This window comes from Chaetodon auriga, chromosome 12, assembly GCF_051107435.1.
Source record: "Chaetodon auriga isolate fChaAug3 chromosome 12, fChaAug3.hap1, whole genome shotgun sequence".
In the NCBI taxonomy this organism is placed as follows: Eukaryota; Metazoa; Chordata; class Actinopteri; order Chaetodontiformes; family Chaetodontidae; genus Chaetodon; species Chaetodon auriga.
The window spans coordinates 26644844-26667662 of NC_135085.1; the positions used below are offsets into that span (position 1 = coordinate 26644844).

General features: G+C 43.7%; 1 protein-coding gene across 2 annotated transcripts; it reads left to right on the forward strand.

The window, feature by feature from the left end:
- The first annotated feature begins 2062 nt into the window (after nucleotides 1-2062).
- On the forward strand, nucleotides 2063-21999 carry afg3l2 (AFG3-like AAA ATPase 2). 2 transcript variants are annotated; one of them, XM_076745163.1, is made up of 17 exons: nucleotides 2063-2238; nucleotides 3384-3459; nucleotides 5277-5345; nucleotides 8365-8510; nucleotides 8636-8788; nucleotides 9249-9323; nucleotides 10157-10281; nucleotides 10365-10638; nucleotides 12935-13072; nucleotides 14665-14818; nucleotides 15477-15584; nucleotides 16374-16499; nucleotides 16592-16702; nucleotides 17535-17650; nucleotides 18161-18361; nucleotides 19800-19994; nucleotides 21603-21999. In XM_076745163.1, the coding sequence occupies exons 1-17, from the start codon at nucleotides 2155-2157 to the stop codon at nucleotides 21840-21842; spliced, it is 2391 nt and encodes a 796-aa protein (XP_076601278.1). In that variant the 5' UTR covers nucleotides 2063-2154; the 3' UTR covers nucleotides 21843-21999. The 2 variants fall into 2 exon arrangements, with proteins under 2 accessions (XP_076601278.1, XP_076601280.1); XM_076745165.1 differs by having other exon boundaries at nucleotides 10160-10281.
- Nucleotides 22000-22819: the final 820 nt, after the last annotated feature.

The window sequence follows — 22819 nt, forward strand, 5'->3', positions numbered from 1 at the left end:
AAGAGATCCAGAAAAACTCTAACAACGAGAGCATCAAACATTAGAAGAAACACTGAACCTACAAAGACATGAAACAGTGATAGAAATAAATGTTAAAAGTAAAAATAAAGCAGTGAAACAATGAGCCAAGTATAATCAGACACCTGGAGAGAGCGATGTCCAGAGTTCAGTGAATACAGCAGAGACAGGGACACATTTACAGCCAATCAGTGTGATCCACAACAACAGAGACTCACTTAACTTTCAGTGTATTTGTTTCTATGTCTGCATGCTACTGACAGCTGGAGGCAGACTATCTTTTCATCACTATCATCATCCTCATCATGTCTCATATTGTCACAGATGTTCACTTTGACTCAAAGATAATGGATTAGAGTTTGGAGGTCAAAGGTCACTGTGACCTCACAAAACACATTTCTGGCCATAACTCAAGAATTAACACCTTTAATATGACAAAATCTCACACAAACGTCTCAGAGGATAAAATGGTGAAGTGATGACATTTCATATCCAAAGGTCAAAGGTCAGCTTCTCTGTGACATCATCATGTTGTGCAGAAACTCTTTTCTGTCCGTTATTCAGCAGCATCAGTCAGGACCTGAAGGACAGACTGAGACCATGTTTCTCATGTGGTCTGATCCTGAATCAGGGACTCTGATCTTCAAACTGACTGATGGTTCAGATCTTCTGTGCTGTCGTTGGACGTGTGTTTGAAGCAGTTTGACAGTCTGAAGCTTCTTTAGTCTCTGAGTGAAGACAGCATGTCTCTACCTGGACATTATTCACTGGATCAGACATGTCAGTACAGGGAGAGTATTACTTACATCATTGTATATTATAAGTTTGACAGTATATTATACTATACTATCAATATACACACTCACATACTCACACACACACTCTCGCATCTTGTCATATATTCAGTTTTCAGTCCTACTCTAGTGTTTTTATTCTATTTTGATGCTACCTCTATTTTATTCACTCTTGTAAATACCTTATTTTTATTTTTTTTATTTAATTAATTTTTTTATATGTATATATTTTATTCTGAATATTGCACCGTGAAGTTGAGCTGGCACTAAGCACAAAACATTTCATCACTGGTGACCATGTTACATTGTTACAAGTACATGACAATAAAGAATCTTGAATCTTGTATAGTAATACTATATTACTGCTTGGTTATATTATTGGTTATATTACAGTACATAAATATAATTATTATATGCATTACATAGTATTGTATTGTTACTCTATAGTGTGTGTTTATTACATTTATTATTCTTAACTCTATATACTTTATATGTTATTTTGTGTATAGTATGGTACAGTATGCAGTTGTTATTCATTCCTTTACACATAAGTTCGTATTATGTATATGACACATATCATTTGCATAATTCATCAATAAAGTCTGAGATACTGTGATTTATATACTGTTTGCAGTTTTCTAACATTGTATAAATATAGAAATGTATTTGAAATGTTCAAAGAAGCAAAGTGTACCCTGTGTCTGTTGTCCTCTTGTCTCTGGTCTCTGTAGATCATTGTGTCTCCTGTGTCTGTTGTCCTCTTGTCTCTGGTCTCTTTAGATCATTGTGTCTCCTCATTCATGTCTCAGCAGGATGTTCCTGTTGGAGTTGGTTGAGGTGGAGCTCATTTTAACTGTTTTGTGTTGGACTGAAACTAATGATTCTTTTCATTCTGGATGAATCTGCTGATCAGTTTCTCCATCCATCGATCATTTACTTTGGAAACATTGTGAAAACAGTGAGAAATGTGGTCACAATGAGCCCATAGCGACTCCTTCACCATGTTTGTTTGGTCCAACCAACAGTCCAAAGCTCCACATTATTACAAACACATTCAAATCATTGAGATCATTGAGAGGAAAGGGGTAAGTAAAGTACAAGTACCTCAGTTTGTACTATGAAAGAATATGAAGTTGTACTGAGGGTTCAGTCATCCAGGTGGTGGCTGTTAGAAGTCATTCATCTTTCATCCTGTAGAGGGCAGTGATGCGCCCAGTGACGTCAAACTACCGAAACCACAGAAGAAGAAAGCGTCCACAGCAAAGATGGCGGAGGAGTGTGATTACGGAACAGAGATATTGAACTTGAGCGTTTCGTAGAGCCCGTTACTGTCGCGTTGAGGATGGCTCACCGCTGCCTGCAGCTGTCCGCCGGCTGCAGGAACATGTTCCGGCTTCTGCTGCCCTCCAGCGCTCCGGCCAGGCTGGTAGGTGGAGAATATGCTAAGTGTGCTAACCGGGACAGCGGCCACAACAAGCCCCGAGCACTGACCCCACTGACCCGCTGTCAGGTCAGCACTGTCCCGCTAAAACACAGGCCTGTTGTGACCCAGGTGTTTATCGACCTGTGTGTTACGTCAGGTAAATTCACTTGTGTCACGCATCACGGCTGTTATCAGCTCTGTCACTGACTTGTGTAACGTCCAGTAATCTGCACGTGAGAACATGAAGGTGTGAAACAGCCTCGTCATGAAGTCTTTTACATACTGTCCTCCTCCAGTGTTTGCCAGCTGGAGGCCTTGTCTGTCATGTTGTGATGCCGTTAATGGTGCAGGTGTGTCCAGGTGTGACACACAGAAGCAGTCCTCCTTCAGCAGATGTACAATCAGCACAGTGAAGGAAAATGAGACAGTGATGTGTTTTAATCCCTATTAAGTGATCCAGCATCAGTTTGTGGTCGTGCTGCAGGCGACCTGAAACAGCACTGAGACCCGTCTGCTGGACCAGGTGCACATTGACAGAACCCCTTTCTTCCATTTTGATGTTGTTGTTTTTTTTTGCTTAAAAATAGCCGAATTATGAAAAATCACATTAGTCTAAAATATACTCAGAGTTTGCCTTTAAAGTGGTTGTAATGGCTGAATGTCAGCTTGTTTTTGTGTCCATGAAAACTTGGAGGACGTGGCCTCTGTGTCTTCCGGTCCTTCTCTCAGAGTCAGTGTTTGGTCCCGTTTCGTTGTGTTTTCTCGTTGGTGTCAGTTTCTTCGTCAGTTGTTCGTTGCAGCTCTGTTTTGTTGCCTTCGGAGGTCATAATCTTCACTCAGTCAGATGCAGTTTTACTGTGTTCTGTACTCACAGTATCTACTTCCTGTCTGTCTGTCTGTCCAGAGGAGGGCCCCCCCCTGCTCTTTTTCTTGAATCGAGGGTCTAAGGATTGAGGCCTCATGTGATGTTCAGGCTGTAAAGACCTGAATTTGTGATTTGAGAAATTGAGCTGCATAAATAAAATGTTATCTCATAATTTTCATAAAAGTCTAAAATGTTTGGAGCTGACGTGTCCTGAAAACAGTTTTTAATGAAAAGAGCTTGATGATTGGCTAAATGCTGAAAACGCTTGTGTCCTGTTGGTCAGGTGACATGTTCCAGCACCGCAGGACCTGCTGACCTGTTGGGAGTGTACAGGAGACTGAGCTCCAGACCACCTAAAGGTACAGAAGTGTGTGTGTGTGTGAACTCAGACTTCATCAGAGACTCTGGTTCTTTCTGTTTTCATTCTGCTCTCTGTATGTTCATCAAGTAAAGTACATTTCCATACAGAGAGAGTCATGACAACGCAGAGGAAACTAAACTCTGAGCTCTTCTCATGCTGATGACTCCAGATCAGAGCACAATCTGGTGTGACTCCAGATCAGAGCACAATCTGGTGTGACTCCAGATCAGAGCACAATCTGGTGTGACTCCTGGTGTTTGTTCCTGCAGTAGCTCCGGCTCTCAGCAGCAGAATTTCCCAGTGAGGGTGTCCGAACCCGCTCTGTCCTTCAGTGAACAGGCTAAGCGACGTGTCGCCCGTCCCGGTTCTGTTTTAGCAAACTTTCTCCAACTTGATCAGAATCAGTCAAAATAGGTGAAAATCGACATGATGTCCTTAAAGTTGCCGTTTCCCGTCCAGCCGGCGGACAACGAGAGACCAACCTGAACCCTGTTCTTATGTAGCAGTGATGCTGAAACGTATAACATTATCTTCGATCATTAAAACATTCCCTTTCAAGCACTCAACAAAAAGGTTGTTTGGTAACTTTTAAGATATTTAATAAATTGTCTGGCATAAATCAGTTTTTCATGGCTGAACAGTTGAGAAGACTTGAAACCAGTGTCCATCTGTAGCTGTCCCAGTGCTTTTCCAGCCAGTTGAAATGTCTCACTCAGTAAGACATTCATCCTAACAATGCTGACATGTTCAAGTAAAGAAATCGAAAGATCTGACCACCTGTTAGGGGATTCTGATACGGATGTTGAGATTGAGTTCTGCTTGGAGGGACTTTTATTATAAATAGGTAAAGCTACAAGGTGAGTTATGAGATATTGTCCACAGGGATGGACTGTCTTTGAAGGACTTTCTTTTCTAAGGTACAGAATATTAGGCATTGTGTTATATCACCTTGTAACCACAGATACTCCTGAAAGCCTCCAATAGTTCAGTAAGTTTTGGTCAGGACGCCACATGTTTTAATAAAAGTACAGTATCAATAAAGTACAGTAAATCTCCAACTGAGGGGTCCACCCAAAGGGATCAATAAAGTTCAATCTAATCTAATCTAATCATCTGCATAGAGGTGTTCATTGTTTCCAATGGTCACTCCTGTAATTAGGGGGTGGGATCTAATTGTCATTGCAATAAGTACAAATGTGTCGGCGGCAGCCCTGGCGCATCCCCTGAATGAGTTCAAGGGTTTTGATATAAATGTGTTGGTCAGAGGTTCTGTACTTGGGCTGGTGGACGGTAGTTTTATCCATGTAATGATGTTTTCTCAAAGGTCAAATCTCAGAGAAACTTAGACTTCGTCTTCGACTTAGCTCCATTGATCTGTCCATAATTTCTCTTCATAGCTTCCGAGAAATGTGTTTTGTGTGCTCTTATTTTTCATGAAATATTTTTAATGTTTTGTTTATTTCCTTTGGGTCAGTTGGAATAAACCCCTTTGAATTCTCCTTCTCATGAATTCTTTCCACTTGATAAAGTTTGAACTTGCCTGACAAGCGGTTTACGCTTCTATCCCCGGTCGTAGAATGATTGTTTTAGTTTGTTTAAATTGGTCAGGGTTCTAATGAAGGTACTAGAGTTTTGTTAACAATGATCTGCTTATCACACGCTTTATTCTCTTTTTCAGTGCGCAACATGAATTTTCATAGTTAAGATTTAAATGTGTTAGAGCTCATTGGGTTTCCACGTTGAACTGTGATGGTGAAGGTCCTCACAAGTACAGAAATGTGTTTGTTTCACACAGTGATGTTTTTCTCTTTTCAGGTTTTGAGAAATATTTTCCAGAAAGTCAGAAAACTCCAAAAAACACTGAAGCTGAAACATCAGCCAAAGGTAGAAACATCTACATCTACTGACATCCACCATCATCTACTGACATCATCTACTGACATCTACTGACATCCACCATCATCTACTGACATCATCTACTGACACCTACTGACATCCACCATCATCTACTGACATCTACTGGCATCTACTGACATCCACCATCATCTACTGACATCATCTACTGACATCTACTGACATCTACTGGCATCTACTGACATCCACCATCATCTACTGACATCATCTACTGACATCATCTACTGACATCCACCATCATCTACTGACATCATCTACTGACATCTACTGACATCTATTGGCATCTACTGACATCCACCGTCATCTACTGACATCTACTGGCATCTACTGACATCCACCATCATCTACTGACATCATCTACTGACATCTGCTGACATCTACTGACATCATCTACTGACATCCACCGTCATCTACTGACATCTACTGACATCTACTGACATCACCATCATCTACTGACATCATCTACTGACATCTACTGACATCTACTGACATCACTATCATCTACTGACATCATCTACTGACATCATCTACTGACATCTACTGACATCTACTGGCATCTACTGACATCCACCATCATCTACTGACATCATCTACTGACATCTATTGGCATCTACTGACATCCACCATCATCTTCTGACATCTCTGACATCCACCATCATTTACTGACATCCACTGACATCCACTGACATCCACCATCATCCACTGACATCCACTGACATCTACTGACATCTACCATCATCTACTGGCATCTACCATCATCTACCATCATCTACTGGCATCTACTGACATCCACCATCATCTACTGACATCTACTGACATCAACTGACATCAACTGACATCCACTGACATCCAGTGACATCCATCATCATCCACTGACATCCACTTACACCCACTGACATCCACTGACATCTACTGACATCTTCTGACATCTACTGACATCCACTGACATCCACCGACATCCACCATCATCTACCATCATCTACTGACATCTACTGACATCCACCATCATCCACCATCATTTACTGACATCAACTGACATCCACCATCATCCACTGACATCTGCTGACATCCACTGACATCCACCGACATCCACCATTATCTACTGACATCTACTATCATCCACTAACATCCACTTACATCCACTGACATCCACTGACATCTACTGACATCTTCTGACATCAACTGACATCCACTGACATGCACCATCATCTACCATCATCTACTGACATCTACTGACATCTACTGACATCCACCATCATCTACTGACATCATCTACTGACATCTACTGACATCTACTGGCATCTACTGGCATCTACTGACATCCACCATCATCTACTGACATCATCTACTGACATCTACTGGCATCTACTGGCATCTACTGACATCCACCATCATCTACTGACATCATCTACTGACATCTACTGACATCTACTGGCATCTACTGGCATCTACTGACATCCACCATCATCTACTGACATCATCTACTGACATCTACTGACATCTATTGACATCATCTACTGACATCCACCATCATCTACTGACATCATCTACTGACATCTACTGACATCTCCTGACATCACCATCATCTACTGACATCATCTACTGACATCATCTACTGACATCTACTGACATCACCATCATCTACTGACATCATCTACTGACATCTACTGACATCTACTGATATATACTGACATCTACTGACATCCACCATCATCTACTGACATCTACTGACATCAACTGACATCAACTGACATCCACTGACATCCAGTGACATCCATCATCATCCACTGACATCCACTTACACCCACTGACATCCACTGACATCTACTGACATCTTCTGACATCTACTGACATCCACTGACATCCACCGACATCCACCATCATCTACCATCATCTACTGACATCTACTGACATCCACCATCATCCACCATCATTTACTGACATCAACTGACATCCACCATCATCCACTGACATCTGCTGACATCCACTGACATCCACCGACATCCACCATTATCTACTGACATCTAGTATCATCCACTAACATCCACTAACATCCACTTACATCCACTGACATCCACTGACATCTACTGACATCTTCTGACATCAACTGACATCCACTGACATGCACCATCATCTACCATCATCTACTGACATCTACTGACATCTACTGACATCCACCATCATCTACTGACATCATCTACTGACATCTACTGACATCTACTGGCATCTACTGGCATCTACTGACATCCACCATCATCTACTGACATCATCTACTGACATCTACTGGCATCTACTGGCATCTACTGACATCCACCATCATCTACTGACATCATCTACTGACATCTACTGACATCTACTGGCATCTACTGGCATCTACTGACATCCACCATCATCTACTGACATCATCTACTGACATCTACTGACATCTATTGACATCATCTACTGACATCCACCATCATCTACTGACATCATCTACTGACATCTACTGACATCTCCTGACATCACCATCATCTACTGACATCATCTACTGACATCATCTACTGACATCTACTGACATCACCATCATCTACTGACATCATCTACTGACATCTACTGACATCTACTGATATATACTGACATCTACTGACATCCACCATCATCTACTGACATCATCTACTGACATCTACTGACATCTATTGACATCATCTACTGACATCCACCGTCATCTACTGACATCATCTACTGACATCTACTGACATCTACTGACATCACCATCATCTACTGACATCATCTACTGACATCTACTGACATCTACTGACATCACCATCATCTACTGACATCATCTACTGACATCTACTGACATCCACCATCATCTGCTGACATCCTCTGACATCCTCCGACATCCTCAAACATCCTGCATCACCTACTACCATGTACTGTTGAATCTGGTGAGGTCTAGTGCTGGTTACTGTCAACCTAATTGTTCGATTATTGTCTGTTCTGCTCTCAGAGGCCAAACCTGCCAATGCTCAGAGAGCCTCTGGACGGTCAGGTGGTGGCGGAGCAGGAGGAGGTGGAGGAGGAGCAGCAGGTGGAGGAGGTGGAAAACGAGGAGGCCGTAGGGAGGAGTCACACTGGTACAGCCGCTTGCAGAAGGTTAGTGTGGGTGGAGAAGCAGATCAGTTCAGCTCCACCTGGATGTTACCTGTGCAGATGTTGTTCAGCTCTCACCTGTGCTCACCTGGTTGTGTGTCTCTGATCTCAGGTTGTCTTTGTTTCAGGGTGATGTCCCCTGGGATGATAAAGAGTTTCGGATGTACTTCCTAATTGGAACAGCATTCTGGACAACTGTCACCTATTACTCCTTCTTCAGGGATGGAGGACGAGAGGTCACCTGGAAGGACTTTGTCAACAACTATCTGTCCAAAGGAGTGGTGAGGACAACGTCTTTACTCTGATGTCATCACCATAATCACATTCTGTCTTTACTTAAACACCATCAATCTGATCCTCACGTGTGACTGAGCCATCGCATAATGTGACTCTACTGTCTCCTGTGTAACTCTACTGTCTCCTGTGTAACTCTACTGTCCCTTGTGTGACTCTACTGTCTCTTGTGTGACTCTACTGTCTCCTGTGTGACTACTGTCTCTTTTGTAACTCTACTGTCTCCTGTGTGACTCTACTGTCTCTTGTGTGACTCTACTGTCTCCTGTGTGACTCTACTGTCTCCTGTGTGACTCTACTGTCTCCTATGTGATTCTTTTGTCTCTTATGTGACTCTTCTGTCCCTCTGTGACCTGCTCACCTAAATCTGAGCCTGTCAATCTTAATCTGACATAATAAACAGCATGTAACAAGGTTACTGCAAATAGCATGTGTTTTATCCATCAGGTGGACAGGTTAGAGGTGGTCAACAAGCGTTATGTCAAAGTGGTTTTCTCTCCTGGGAAGACGCCGGTGGACGGGGTGAGTTACTGTTTACAGAAACTGAACTTTTTAATGCAGGGTTTAAAGTCAGTTTGTAACTTCAGTCTTAATGTTTTTATGTATTTAACTTACTGCTTTTGTTTTTTTAAAGTGTGGTAGAGTTAGTAAGTGTTTTCTAATGTCTTTTATTTGTATTTTACTTTCTTTATTTTGTTGATCAAATCTATAATCTGTTAATAACAATGTGAGTATGAAAACGTCACTTGGTCTCCCAGGATCCTTTGTGTCTTTAGGTAGCAGTTGACAGTAGACAATGAAACCATATAGAAAAGATACAGGAACCTAAAAAAATGACCACACAAGATTTAAGATTTCAGCCCAGTGCTTCTCAAAAGACACAGTTCAGCTTATTGTCAGTGCTTCTAAATGGAGCCCATGAAGTATAGATTGTATCATGAGCTTCCATAAACAGTCCAAGGGTTCAGACAGTTTGGATCTTCTCGATGACAGTGTCAAGTTTAACCCCAAATAATGATCCTCTCTGGAATTAAGAAACCAAAGATTATTAAATAACCAATGGTAGGCTTTACAATTAATGCCCCCCAGTCTGTTAGTGCTCCCCCTAAACAGACGAGCTTGGTGGGTAGGTCAGGCTGCTGGAGTTAACCTGCTCAGCGCTTGGCCGTCAGGTTCAGTTCTCAGCCTGGACGCTGAGACTGGACGTTGTTGACAGCCCTCTAGAGCGTGTTTCAAATGCAACCTGTTTGACTTGAATGCACCAACTGACAAACTTAAACAAAACCGAGTTCAACAGGAACATGCACAAACATGAGGGGGAGCAGCAGATTCAGTCTGTCTCTTGTGTCTTTCAGCAGTACGTGTGGTTCAACATTGGTAGTGTGGACACATTTGAGAGGAACCTGGAGACGGCTCAGTACGAGCTTGGCATCGAGGGAGAGAACAGACTGCCGGTAGTTTATTCCACGGAGAGTGATGGGTGAGGAACCACATCTCTTAGATCACACAGCACTGCTTTATATAGATTTATATTGGTTTGTAATGTTTGCCCTTCCTCTCCAGCACCTTCCTGCTGAGCATGCTCCCCACTGTGCTCATCATTGGCTTCCTGCTGTTCATGCTGCGGAGGGGCCCAGCGGGGGCGGGGCGGCCCGGGCGGGGGATGGGTGGGCTGTTCAGCGTCAGTGAGACCACGGCGAAGATCCTGAAAGATGAGATTGATGTGAAGTTCAAAGACGTGGCGGGCTGCGAGGAGGCCAAACTGGAGATCATGGAGTTTGTCAACTTCCTGAAGAACCCCAAACAGTACCAGGACCTGGGTGCCAAGATCCCTAAGGTGAGGGCAGGAGTGAGAGTCAGTTCAATTCAATTTTTACTTTTATGGTACCATCTCATACAAAACAACTCAAAACAAAAGCAAAATAAAACAACAAAAAACATAGATCCGAGATTATGGAGGGGGTAAAATGAGACCCCAAAAGTGAATGGAGGGGTGCAAGTTCCCCAACGTGAGATTAGGGTTGAGGCGATCAGTGCCTTTAACGACTCACCCCCTAGATGGATGAATGACAGAGCTCAGAAAAGCAGCATGATGTGAACCTGCAAGCTGAGACTCACAGGGAAGATGTCAGACTGTCCATCACTAACCTGCCAACCCCTGGCAGTGCGTCACAAAGTCCGCCAATTGTTAGGCCACCTGTCCTTACCCCATGTCTAGAGCTCAAGCATATCAGACGCGTTTTTCACTCGCACATCTCATGTGAGTGATTCGCTGTCATTTTAATCTCTGCAGCTGTCTGCAGGCTCCCACTTCAGCTATGTCTCACAGGTGGAACCACGACCATAAGCGTCCAGGACAAGATGGAATCGGTATCACTTCAGTATTGTGTGAAGATACGATACGATACGATACGATACGATAACACTGTTATCATGCCAGTGTGATGCTCATGTGAAATTTAAGGCCTAGATACGGGGATACAGTCTGGATTAGGGTTGAGGGTAAAAGCATTTTTGACGAGTACGAACATGATACAAGTAAAACTCGTCACTATCCGTGCTCGTGCTGAAGGAAAATCCTCATTGGGTAACTGACTGTCTTCACGCTCTGCTCTGTTCTCACGACTTGTTTCGTAACGTACGCGATGCATTTGACAAGACAGAGCTGAAAACGGCTCGTGTCGCGTCGGTCACTGCCTCCACTCCGGTTGTTTTTTTGTTTTTTTTTTACCGTCTGCTTGCTTTTAGTTTAGCTGGTGATATAAATATTGGAAAACTTTGCTCATACTGAACGCGGTGCTTTTGAGAAGAATACAGTGATCAAGGCTGACATATTATTTCCCTGTTTGCATCACTGGATGTTTGCATGAATCACCAAGTTCACACAGATCATTAAAAAATAAACAGTCTTACAGACCACTTACACACATATAGCTGAACACACACAGTAGCCGATATTAATATTTTTATTGTATATCAATTTCAGACTTAAAATAATGTACCGATTTAAGCCTCACCCATTTCCCCATTTCCGATTTTTACTGCCACGCCCATTTCCGGTTCAGGCACCCCACTCCGAGTACAGATATCGGATACAGATAATTTAGATGGTTGAACAGATACAGATACAGATGCAGATAGTGGTGTACTCGCTCATCCCTAGTCTGGATCCAACTTTTCTTCACCTACCATGCCATTTGCCCACCAACTGTCCATTTGTCAGCCTCACCATCTTTTCCTGGGAGTCTGCTGCCTCGTCTGGACCAGAGGATGGGAGGTAACACCAGATTTTGTGTATCAAGTTAAAAAGCTCCAACGCTGACCTTCACTGCCTGTCACTGTGTTTACTGCTGGAAAGTACCAACTGAAGTCTCAGGGGAACTTTGAGCCTTACATAAAGGCCATTGGTCTCCCTGATGAACTCATCCAGAAAGGCAGAGACATCAAGAGCATCTCTGAGTTTGAGGAGAGTGGTGACAACTTCAAAGTGATGGTCACTACCTGCTCGAAGGTCCTTGTCAACAGCTTCAGCATTGGAACGGAGGCAGAGAGAAGATCAAGGCTGTGGTTCAGCATGAAGGCAATAAGCTGGAGGTCTCCCTGAAGGGGATCGAGTCCTTCACAGCATTATCATTACGATGACACTCAGTGGCATTGTATACAAGAGGATGAGCAAACACATGTAAATATCTGCACTTGGGAATAATAAAATGTAAAAAGGCAACAAGACAAAAAACAACGCCCCCCTGCTGACAGTTGGATGGACTGACTGGCACCCTGGCTTGACCACCCTGCAGGAAAAAAATCACCAAGATGAGGCAGGGGGCAAGATGCCTGACAAGGGTGGGGTCCCATGGTGAGGGCAGGGTCCAGTTCTCTGGTCAGTATGGGGCCAAGGTGTTCCAGGTGGGTTAGGGGTCATGATATTTTTATTATTACTGTGAAGGAGTAGAGGGGATGGCCAGTCCCCAAGGTGAGGGGTAGGGCCATGAAACGGCAGAGGGACCAGGACCTCTAAGGTGAGCACGGTGCTCGACAGTTCATGATTGGTTCACGAGGGAGCCATCTTAACAGGTCCTCAGTGTGTATTAGTGTGTGTATTTTGTGTTAATGATTGTTTCTGTTGTGTGTAGGGAGCCATCTTGACAGGTCCTCCAGGAACAGGAAAGACTCTTCTGGCCAAAGCTACAGCCGGTGAGGCTAACGTACCATTCATTACCGTTAACGGCTCTGAATTCCTGGAGATGTTCGTGGGCGTTGGCCCTGCCAGGGTGAGTAACACACACACGCACACACACACACACACACACACACACACACACAAGCTCTCTCTATTGACTTCCTGTCTGTGGAGGCTTCAGAGGGGATGCTGGGAAGTGTAGGCTTTATCTTATGGCAAAGCAGGTGAATGTAGACTGGCAATAAAGTAATCACTTGTTTTTGATTTAGGCTCTTTGTACAGCTTTTTATAGAATGATGTGAAGGCATCAGCTGTTTCCTCTGGATGAGAAACTGTTTTTTTAAATATAGGATGTATGATCGTTGGAACCACTCAATTAGCTTGGGCTAACAAGCATATGCTCTGTAATATCTCTGTTTAGAGAGTCTTAAGGCTCCTTCTGCCTACCCGAAGCCTTCCTGGATTCGTTTAGTTTAATCTGGATGTGTAGTTTAATGTTCTGTTTCTAATTGCTTTTATATAATATTAATAATATTAATATTTTCTAGCATGTTTCCTCATTATCATTCATCTCAAAATACTATTTGAAATTCTGTTTTAACTCTTACACCGCTGGAGCATTTCGTCAGTAAAGAGTCAGTTTGTCTCTGATATGGAACGAAATGTTCTTTACCTGAGTCTGTATTCAGTGCGACAGAGGCGTGGTCACTCCACGTTGTTGATTCAGTATTTATTACTTTATTCAAATGTTTCTGAGAGACAGAAGAAGTCCGTCCTGGAATAGCTGTTATGAACTTTGGACAAAAAGCTGAGGTCCTTCTCTTCAGGGTGACTCAACCTCTGTCGGTCAATGAGTCCTTGTTGTGAATCATATCTTTAAGTGTTTCAGTTTTTAATTTGGGCTCCTCACTCTGCTGGTCTTCAAACTAATCTTCCATCTTGCACCACATCAAAGTCCACCGGACTCCTGTCATGTTCTTGGCATCATCAGTTTCTTTTCGGGTTTCTTCCTGCAGCAGAAGGATCAGGCTGCTGCTTCCATCATGTCGTCACCAGAAGTCCATTTCATTTCATTTCACTTTTCAGTCTAGTCTACTTTCTTAAGAACACCTTTTCTTTATGGCCTCTGTAGGAGGTTTAATGACACTGAAGGACAGAAAAATAAATAAGTTTCCACTGCAATTCACTACAGCAAAGACGAAAAGTAAGTAAATATTTAAATGAACAAGTGTATGAATGACTGAACTCCAGGAAATGTAAGACACACTGATTCTTTGTCACAGTGTGGACAGATTCAGGAGCAATAAAGTTAAGATTTGTTCAGCCGCCTCAGGAGGAATTCTGTTTCCATGAACGAAGGCCTTGAGGGAGTTTCTTCATGTTTGGCACAAAGGTTCAGTCTGCGACTGATGCACACCACGTTTACTTCCTGCTTCAGTGGAAGTTGTTCATGTTTTGTCAGAGAAAAAGTTTCGGAGAGAAGTTTCTTTCTTAGATTCAGAAGAAACTTTCCCAACAGGGAAAACTGAAACTTACCTGCAAAAGTTTTGTTCAAAGGAAGTTTTTCCTCGCCGCTGTCACCAAGTGCTTGCTCATGAGGGAATGGTTGGGTCTCTGCAAATAAAAGAGCTCGGCCTGTACCAGCTCTATATGGAAAGTATCCTGATGTCATTTCCTGTGCAGGTCAGAGATCTGTTCGTCATGGCGAGGAAGAACGCTCCCTGTATCCTCTTCATCGATGAGATTGACGCTGTCGGTCGTAAACGAGGGCGAGGAAACTTCGGTGGACAGAGCGAGCAGGAGAACACACTGAACCAGCTGCTGGTGGAGATGGACGGTGGGTGACGGCAATCATGGGAATACACATCACGTCCCCTTTCAGAGAGGGTCCAGCTCAAACTGACCCCAGAGCTGTGGCTTCACTTTCTTCATCGTCCTTTGTGAAACACAGTTTAACAAACAAATGTTCTGACCTTCTGTGGGCTGTCAGTTTGCTTTGTGCTCAGATCCGTCCGTCTTTGTTCAGAGCTTTGACAGCAGCGCTCTGGAAAAAGGCCACCGCCGTTCAGCCCTCAGATTTTCACACCTTGAAAACATGAAGGCTCAAAGAAAAATCGGCTCTGCCATCGTTTTGAAAGTAGTCAGACTACACCTGGCTCCTCCTCATTTGACCGTAGCCCTGCCCACTGGTTGACAGGATTGGCTCCTGAGGTGACTCCTGAAGCCCCGTCATTGGTCCATTGCTCAGACATGACCTTTTTTTCTCCTCACATGTTCAAATATATGTGACACCACCTGGACATGTTAACAAGGTTAAAGACTTGGTTTCCATTGGACGGTGTCCTCAATAAATGACAGCCTTTGAATTTACTCGTTAGTCAACCCTTAAAACCGTTAGAATACCGTAATGATGTCATTTTTAATGTATAAACATATCACTTTAATGTCTCCTGGAGACAGGAAGTTAGAGGTCTCACTCCGCTCTGGTCTTTTAGGATTCAACACGGCGACCAACGTTGTGGTTCTAGCAGGAACCAACCGACCGGACATTCTGGACCCGGCTCTGATGAGACCCGGACGCTTCGACAGACAGATTTACATCGGTGAGAAACGGTTTGATTCCTGTGAGTTCAGCTCGTTGTTCTTTGTGTTCACACCAGAAGAGTGCAGGAAGCCGATGATTTGAGGTAAAGAGTGGGTAATCTCATCAAGCCGGTGAGTTGTTAAATGTTTCCTGTCTTTTGTTGTTTTTTTGTCACTTTGGGAAAACAAAAGGTTTCATTTTTAAAGGGTCAGGTGGTGTTTTCAGCTCAATTGTTGCTGCCTGGAAGCATTTCCAGCTGCTGGTTGTCGGCCATTTTTGTTTGGTTTGATTTGGTTCTGATGACATTTGCTGGTCGTCCACGTCCAGAGCTCCCGTGTTACTGAGCAGTGCTGCAGCACTGCAGTGCGGCGTACTCGCTGTCCTCTATTTCTAACATATTTCTACTGCATTCACTGTATTTGTAAAGTATTTATTCTGTGTTTCCTGACTGTCAGACATCTGTTTCAGACTTTACGTTGGGTTCGTCTTCGTCGTCTCCAGCTCGTCTTCGGCTGCTCAGATTCCTGCTGAGCAGCTTGTGTTTAATGTCACTGAACGTTCACCTTCCTTCCTCTTTGTGGCGCCTCGCTGTGAATCTCTTCTTCAGGCTTTATGTGGGCGCGCTGCTTTGTTTTTGTGATGTTAAGTTGTGGAGGTTCTTTGATATTTTATGACTTTCAAAGATAGAAATCACAAAACAGTGAAAGAAGACAAGAGGAATAAATCAGTTTCTGAAGTCTGGATGTGAGCCATGAAAACCAGGTTCCTGTGTGGAGTCATGGTCTTAATACTCGTTCCGGTGTCTCAGGTCCTCCTGATATTAAAGGTCGAGCGTCCATCTTTAAAGTTCACCTGCGTCCTCTGAAGCTGGAGGTCGACTTGGACAAAGACGCTCTGGCCAGGAAGATGGCCGCTCTCACACCTGGATTCTCAGGTAAACGCACTCTTGGCTTGTCTCTCCTCACTCAGCTGTCCCCTCAGTCTGCGTCACGTCGTGGTTTCTCCTCTCTGTTTTCTGTCCAACAGGCGCCGACATCGCTAACGTTTGTAACGAGGCTGCTCTGATCGCCGCTCGCCACCTTTCGGACGCCATCAGCCAGAAACACTTTGAACAGGCCATCGAGAGAGTGATCGGAGGTGAGAGTTTAGATTTCTTCTTCTTCTGCAGGTTTGTTGTGGCTGCTTCCTGTGGGATTGCTTTCCTGTTAACGTTAGCTAACGTTGACCAACACGTAATGTGACTGAAACACAAGATGCTGCTGATTAGTAACACGACAAACTCATCAATCAACTTCTGATGTAGAGATATTATTGCTGGAGGAAACTGTCTGACCAATCAGGAGAGACTGACTCTTGAAGACATGAAAACATGAATTAATTCTCCCGTCTGTAACCTTATGGTTCAGTTTTTATGTGTTAATGAAAAGTGAAACATCTTTACGTTGAGTTGGTCTCGTTTTTCTTGTCAGTGAATATTTTTGGTTTCCACACTCAAATAAACGTGTGTGAAAGTTGCTCTGTGGATGAAACCAGGAACTGATGCGTGAATAAATGATGACGTCATGAATCATGTGACTAACACGTCAGTGAAGAGCTGAAACCATGATGTGTGTGGCGCGATGATGAGGAGGCTCTAACCCTCCTCACTTGAACACATGAAGCAAACAGAGGTGTGTTCGTCGTTTGACCTGTGACTGCAGCTCTTTTAATGACTTTGTCTCGTTGTGTCTCTTCTTCTGTGGTGGATCAATGGCACCAACCGGAGGATCAGCTCCACCTGTTGTTTGTCTCTGTCAGCGAATCACATTTACGCAGTGACTGTCTTGGATGGAAGTCATGTTGTCTTAGGGGTTTGAGCTCTGGACAGAAACATGGCTGCCTGTTCCTGCGGCAGCTCACGTCCGAAGACTCAGAGAACTGACCTCCAGTCTGTTAGTGAAACACTGAGAACTTCCTGTTTGTGTCTCAGGTCTGGAGAAGAAGACTCAGGTCCTGCAGCCGGAGGAGAAGAAGACGGTGGCGTATCATGAGGCGGGTCACGCCATCGCCGGATGGTTCCTGGAGCACGCCGACCCTCTGCTGAAGGTGACCAATGCTGAGCTGCTGTCTGCTCTCAGTCTGTCTGTCTGTCTCTCTGTCTCTCTCTGTCTGTCTGTCTCTCTCTGTTTCTCTCTCTGTCTCTCTCTCACTCTGTCTCTCACTCTGTCTCTCTCTCTCTGTCTCTCACTCTGTCTCTTTCACTCTGTCTCTCTCTGTCTCTCTCTCTCTGTCTCTCTCTCTCTGTCTCTCTCTCTCTGTCTCTCACTCTGTCTCTCTCTCTCTGTCTGTCTCTCTGTCTGTCTCTCTCTCTCTGTCTCTCTCTCTGTCTGTCTCTCTGTCTGTCCCTCTCTCTGTCTCTCTGTCTCTCTCTCTCTCTCTCTCTCTCACAGTTACAGCATTCCTTTCATCAGCCTCAGTTCCCATGATGCTTTGAAAGTGTGATTTGTGGGAGCTGTAGTTCTCATCTTTAGTCATGAAATGTTTATTATATCATTGTGACCTCAAAGATATCCCGGTCAGGTGTTTCAGAGCATATTATTGTTGTTACCTGTGCAGGTGTCCATCATCCCCAGAGGGAAGGGTCTGGGTTATGCTCAGTACCTGCCCAAAGAGCAGTACCTGTACACCAAAGAGCAGCTGCTGGACCGAATGTGTATGACTTTGGGAGGCCGAGTTTCTGAGGAGATCTTCTTCGGACGCATCACGACCGGAGCTCAAGACGACCTCCGAAAGGTCACCCAGAGCGCCTACGCACAGGTCAGAGGTCACACATGTCACACAGGTCAGAGGTCACACAGATCAGAGGTCACAGAGGTCATAACTCAGTCAGTTTTGATCCAGTCACCCAGTCTGTACATCCATGAGAACACTGCTAGCAGGAGCTGGACAATCGACCTCTTTTATTGCCTGAATACAACCCAACTAGACTGGTGCATCAGTGGCCTTTTGTTGTAAGTTTAGTTTGAAAATTATTTTTAACCACCACAAACATACTTCCTGTTTGCATCCCCCAAAGCATCATGTGAACTTCAAAAAGTACTAAGCAGACCTGGTGTATATGTATTATTGTATTATTACTGCACTATCAATACTATGTTCTCTACAGTCCATTCACGTTTGGATATTTGTGTTCAGAACACAAATATCCAAAAGTGATATATACACACACACACACACACACACACACATATATATATATATATATATATATTAGGGGTGGGACTTTAACGCGTTAATTACAATTAATTAATTACAAAAAAAAAAACGCGTCAAAAAAATTAACGCATTTAATCGCAGTTTGCACTCCAGACAACACGGAACGTTTGTAAGTGCACGAGTTCCTGGTCCACCGATCACACTGATGCACAAGATGCGTCAGAGCTACGGTCGTTTCTCAATACCAAGTATGCCAAGTTCGGACTTACGAACTTGGCAGTTCGGACTGAGCAAGTTGGACCTGGGAGTACAGTCTCTCCAGGACGGGAGGACGCAGGACGGTCATTCTGCGATAGGGACGGCAGCGTACTTGATGACGTCACCATCGCAGCTTGTCTGCCGGTTATCTCCGAAAACTTTGGAGCAAATTTTAAACTACGCGCTATCGTGATGCATCGACCACAGATTTTAAGTTTTAACATCCACTTTCTCACATAAAATAATCTTAAAACCACATTCCGTACTACTAAAACAGTAGTATTTCGAAACTTGTAACTTTACAGTTGTGAGTCCTCTCCTCCGCTATCGTTGCTACGAAATGCATTCTGGGATACGTAGCTGCCCCAAGTCCAAGATAAGAGCGTGGTTTTGTGCAAATTGTGTAAAAAAGAATTTGCCTACCACCGAAGCACATCAAGCCTACGGTACCACCTGAATGCAAAGCATGTTGCAGCGAGCACAGAAACCTCCGGAGCTGTTAGTGCGAGCAGTCCTGGTCCGAGTACGAGCAAGCGGCGCCGGCAACCCACACTGGAGCAAATGAAGCAAAATGTGGCTTCTTGTGGCAAATATTGTTATACCATTAAACTGCGATTAATTGAGATTAATTAATCACAAAGCCTCTAATTAATTAGATTAATTTATATATATATATATATGATGTTGCCTGCTGCTGGGTGGTTTGAAAATAATCAGCAGGAACAGGAAGAATATGACACTTGTTCCTGTCTGACCTCCTGGCTCCTGTGTTGTGCTGCAGATCGTTCAGTTCGGGATGAATGCGAAGGTGGGTCAGGTGTCCTTCGACCTCCCCCGGCAGGGCGAGATGGTTCTGGAGAAACCGTACAGCGAAGCTACGGCTCGTCTCATCGACACAGAGGTTCGAAGCCTCATCAGCGAGGCGTACCAGAGAACCCACCGACTGCTGAGTGACAAGAAGGCCGAAGTGGAGAAGGTACCGGAGATAGACAGTGTTTTGTTTTAGATCGCCATCAAGACCCTCCACAGGGCTCTCAGCCTGTTCTTTGTTCTAGACCTCGCAGATGGAGACGAGGTGGTTCAGGTGCTCTACACAGAGAACAGGTTCTGATCTAGATACATGTGAGAGAAAGGGGGCAGGGCTGCAGAACCCAGACATCCAGCAGGAGTTGGATTGTTTGTTGTTGACTGTATGAAGAGCAAGAACATGCTTATAGAACGTTCTCCCTCTGGTGTTCTGCCATCTGTTATTATAATGACAAATCCTTTCTTCATAAACTCGAACCAGCTTGGACTCATAGAACCCTGCATCCTGGAACGTTTCTGTGCTGAGAACACGATGAATCTGCATGTTAAAGCGTCTGTTTCAATGCACATTCTCAGTCACAGAACACACACGTTTCTAGAATGTTCTCCATGTGGTGTCCTGCAATCTGCTTCTAAAGAAATTCTCTCCATAAAGTAGAACAAGTTCTTACTTAGAACTCCAAATAATCTGAAGTATCAAAACATTTCTTTGCTGGGAGTTCTGCATAGAACTATGAATAACAGTTCAATAACCGCTCTCTGTGTCAGGTTCTTGAACCCTTGTTCCAGCACAGTGTTCTACATTACACTCACTTCTAGACGCTTCCCTACTTTGAGGAAGAAGCGGGGAATGATGTGAATCCCTTTAATTCTGGACCTCTTTGGCTTAAAGCTGTCTGTCAGAATCTTGTCATTGAGGCTTACAAGACCTATGAATTGAGAACTGTAACAGCAGGGTTCTTCTAAGTGTGGTTCTGTGTCATTCAAACACAGGCACAAGTTTATACAGTGTTCTCCAACTGGTGTTTTTCAATCTGCATCTGTGACAACAAGGCTTTTCCTTATAAACTAGAACCAGATCTGACTCATAGAATCCTGACATTGAGACCCAGAACATTTCTGTCCTGAGAGCACCAAGAATTGTACAATGTTTAAACTCAAATCAAAGGTTTTAGAACTTGTAGAGTTTGTCACAGAAGGGTTCACTAGTTTAATGTCCTGGTTCAGTTCATCAGCTAGGTCTAGTCTAGTCTGAATTGCCTAAGATATACACATAGAACCCTGTCCCACACAGTAGAATGTTGTCCGTTTGGTGTTCTACGCAATTGCTCTAAAAATTTTCCACATAACCTAGAACCAGTTCTTGTTTTTAAAACTCTCTCAGTGAGTTTTCTGTGCTGAGAAAGAGAAGAATGCTTGAAATGCAAATCTGTTCGTCCAGAACTAGAGCCACAGAACTCTGTCTTTTAAGTTCTCGAACATTTTTGCTGCAAGAACTCTGCAAGCTTTTTGATAATGAACCCTGAAACTTAACTTGGAGCCCTGCTCAAACATAGAACACTGCTCAAAAGTGATGAGGCCATTCGCAACACAGTTCTAGAATGTTCTTCTGATGTTCTGTAACCTTCTTCCATGACAACATACCTTGTGTTTATAAAGTAGAAGCGGCTCTGATTTATAGAACCTTGTCATTCAAGGTCTTTCACAACACACAAAAACACACAGGCTTCATGTGGAGTTCTGACCCTGTTCTTTGTGTTCCTGTGTTTTCCTACAGGTGGCGCTGCGGCTGCTGGAAAAGGAGGTTCTGGATAAGAGTGACATGGTGGAATTACTGGGCAAACGTCCGTTTGCAGAGAAGTCGACCTATGAGGATTTTGTGGAGGGAACCGGAGGCATGGAGGAGGACACAACACTGCCGGACGGTTTGAAGGACTGGAACCAGGAGAGAAAGGATAAAGAGGAAAGCCAAGATGAGCAGGTGGCCCGCCAGATCTCTGGAGGAATGCCATTTTAGAACCTTCTGATTGACGGCTGAACACCCAAATACTGACCCATAAATCTCACATTTATCTAAAATATTGTCTGTCTGGACTATTGCAGTCACAACCATCCACAAGGTCTAGAACCTTCTCGCTAACTTCCATAATAAACATCAAAAGTTCTGCGCCTGCTCCTAGAACCTTTTCTGTGCACCAAACACCAAACCTTCACCTTCTAAAGTTCTTCAAAACCCAGATTTAGAACCCAGATCACAGACTTTTGAGAACTCTGCAAATGCTTCTCCAAACTCTCTTGAAGTTTGAGAAACTTTCTTAAGATGTGTAGTACATCACACGCACACTTCTAGACTGTTCAGTATCTTGAGGTTGGAAATCTGAAGCTCTAAAACATTAGTTCCAAAGTGTTCTGCACTCAGTTTCTGTTACTAAATATGTTTTCAACCAGCTCAGACTCATGGAGTCCTGTCATTGAATTCTTGAGAACCTTTCTTCTGATGTTGAAACCTTTGCCCCAGAGCAAGGCTCTAAATCATTCAGAGAACACACAAACACACCTTTACATGTTCTGTTTCTAAAGTTCTACAACAAGTCTTTTTTTTTTGTGAACTGGAACCAACACTAATAGAACCCCTTTCAAAGCCATTGTTTGATAGTAGTAATTGAGAACCATCACTCCAAAGTAGGGCTCTTGGTCATTCAGACCAATCGCAGAAAATTCTGGCATTTTAGAATCAGTTTCATTCAGAGAATATCTTTTCAGGACAAATTAGAACCAGGTCTGAATCAAGATCCGGGCTCTTCGGCAGCTGGTTGCTCATCTCCAGTTGAACTGTTTGACTGTTTGGTTCCAGCAGACGATGGACGGAACGATAAAGGAGTCTCACAGTTGATCAGTGACTCTAAACGCTGAAGCTATTGGGTGTCAACTTTGTGAGCGCAGAGTTCTCCTTAGAACTTGACTGAGAGGTCCTCAGTCAACCCACTTCCTGAT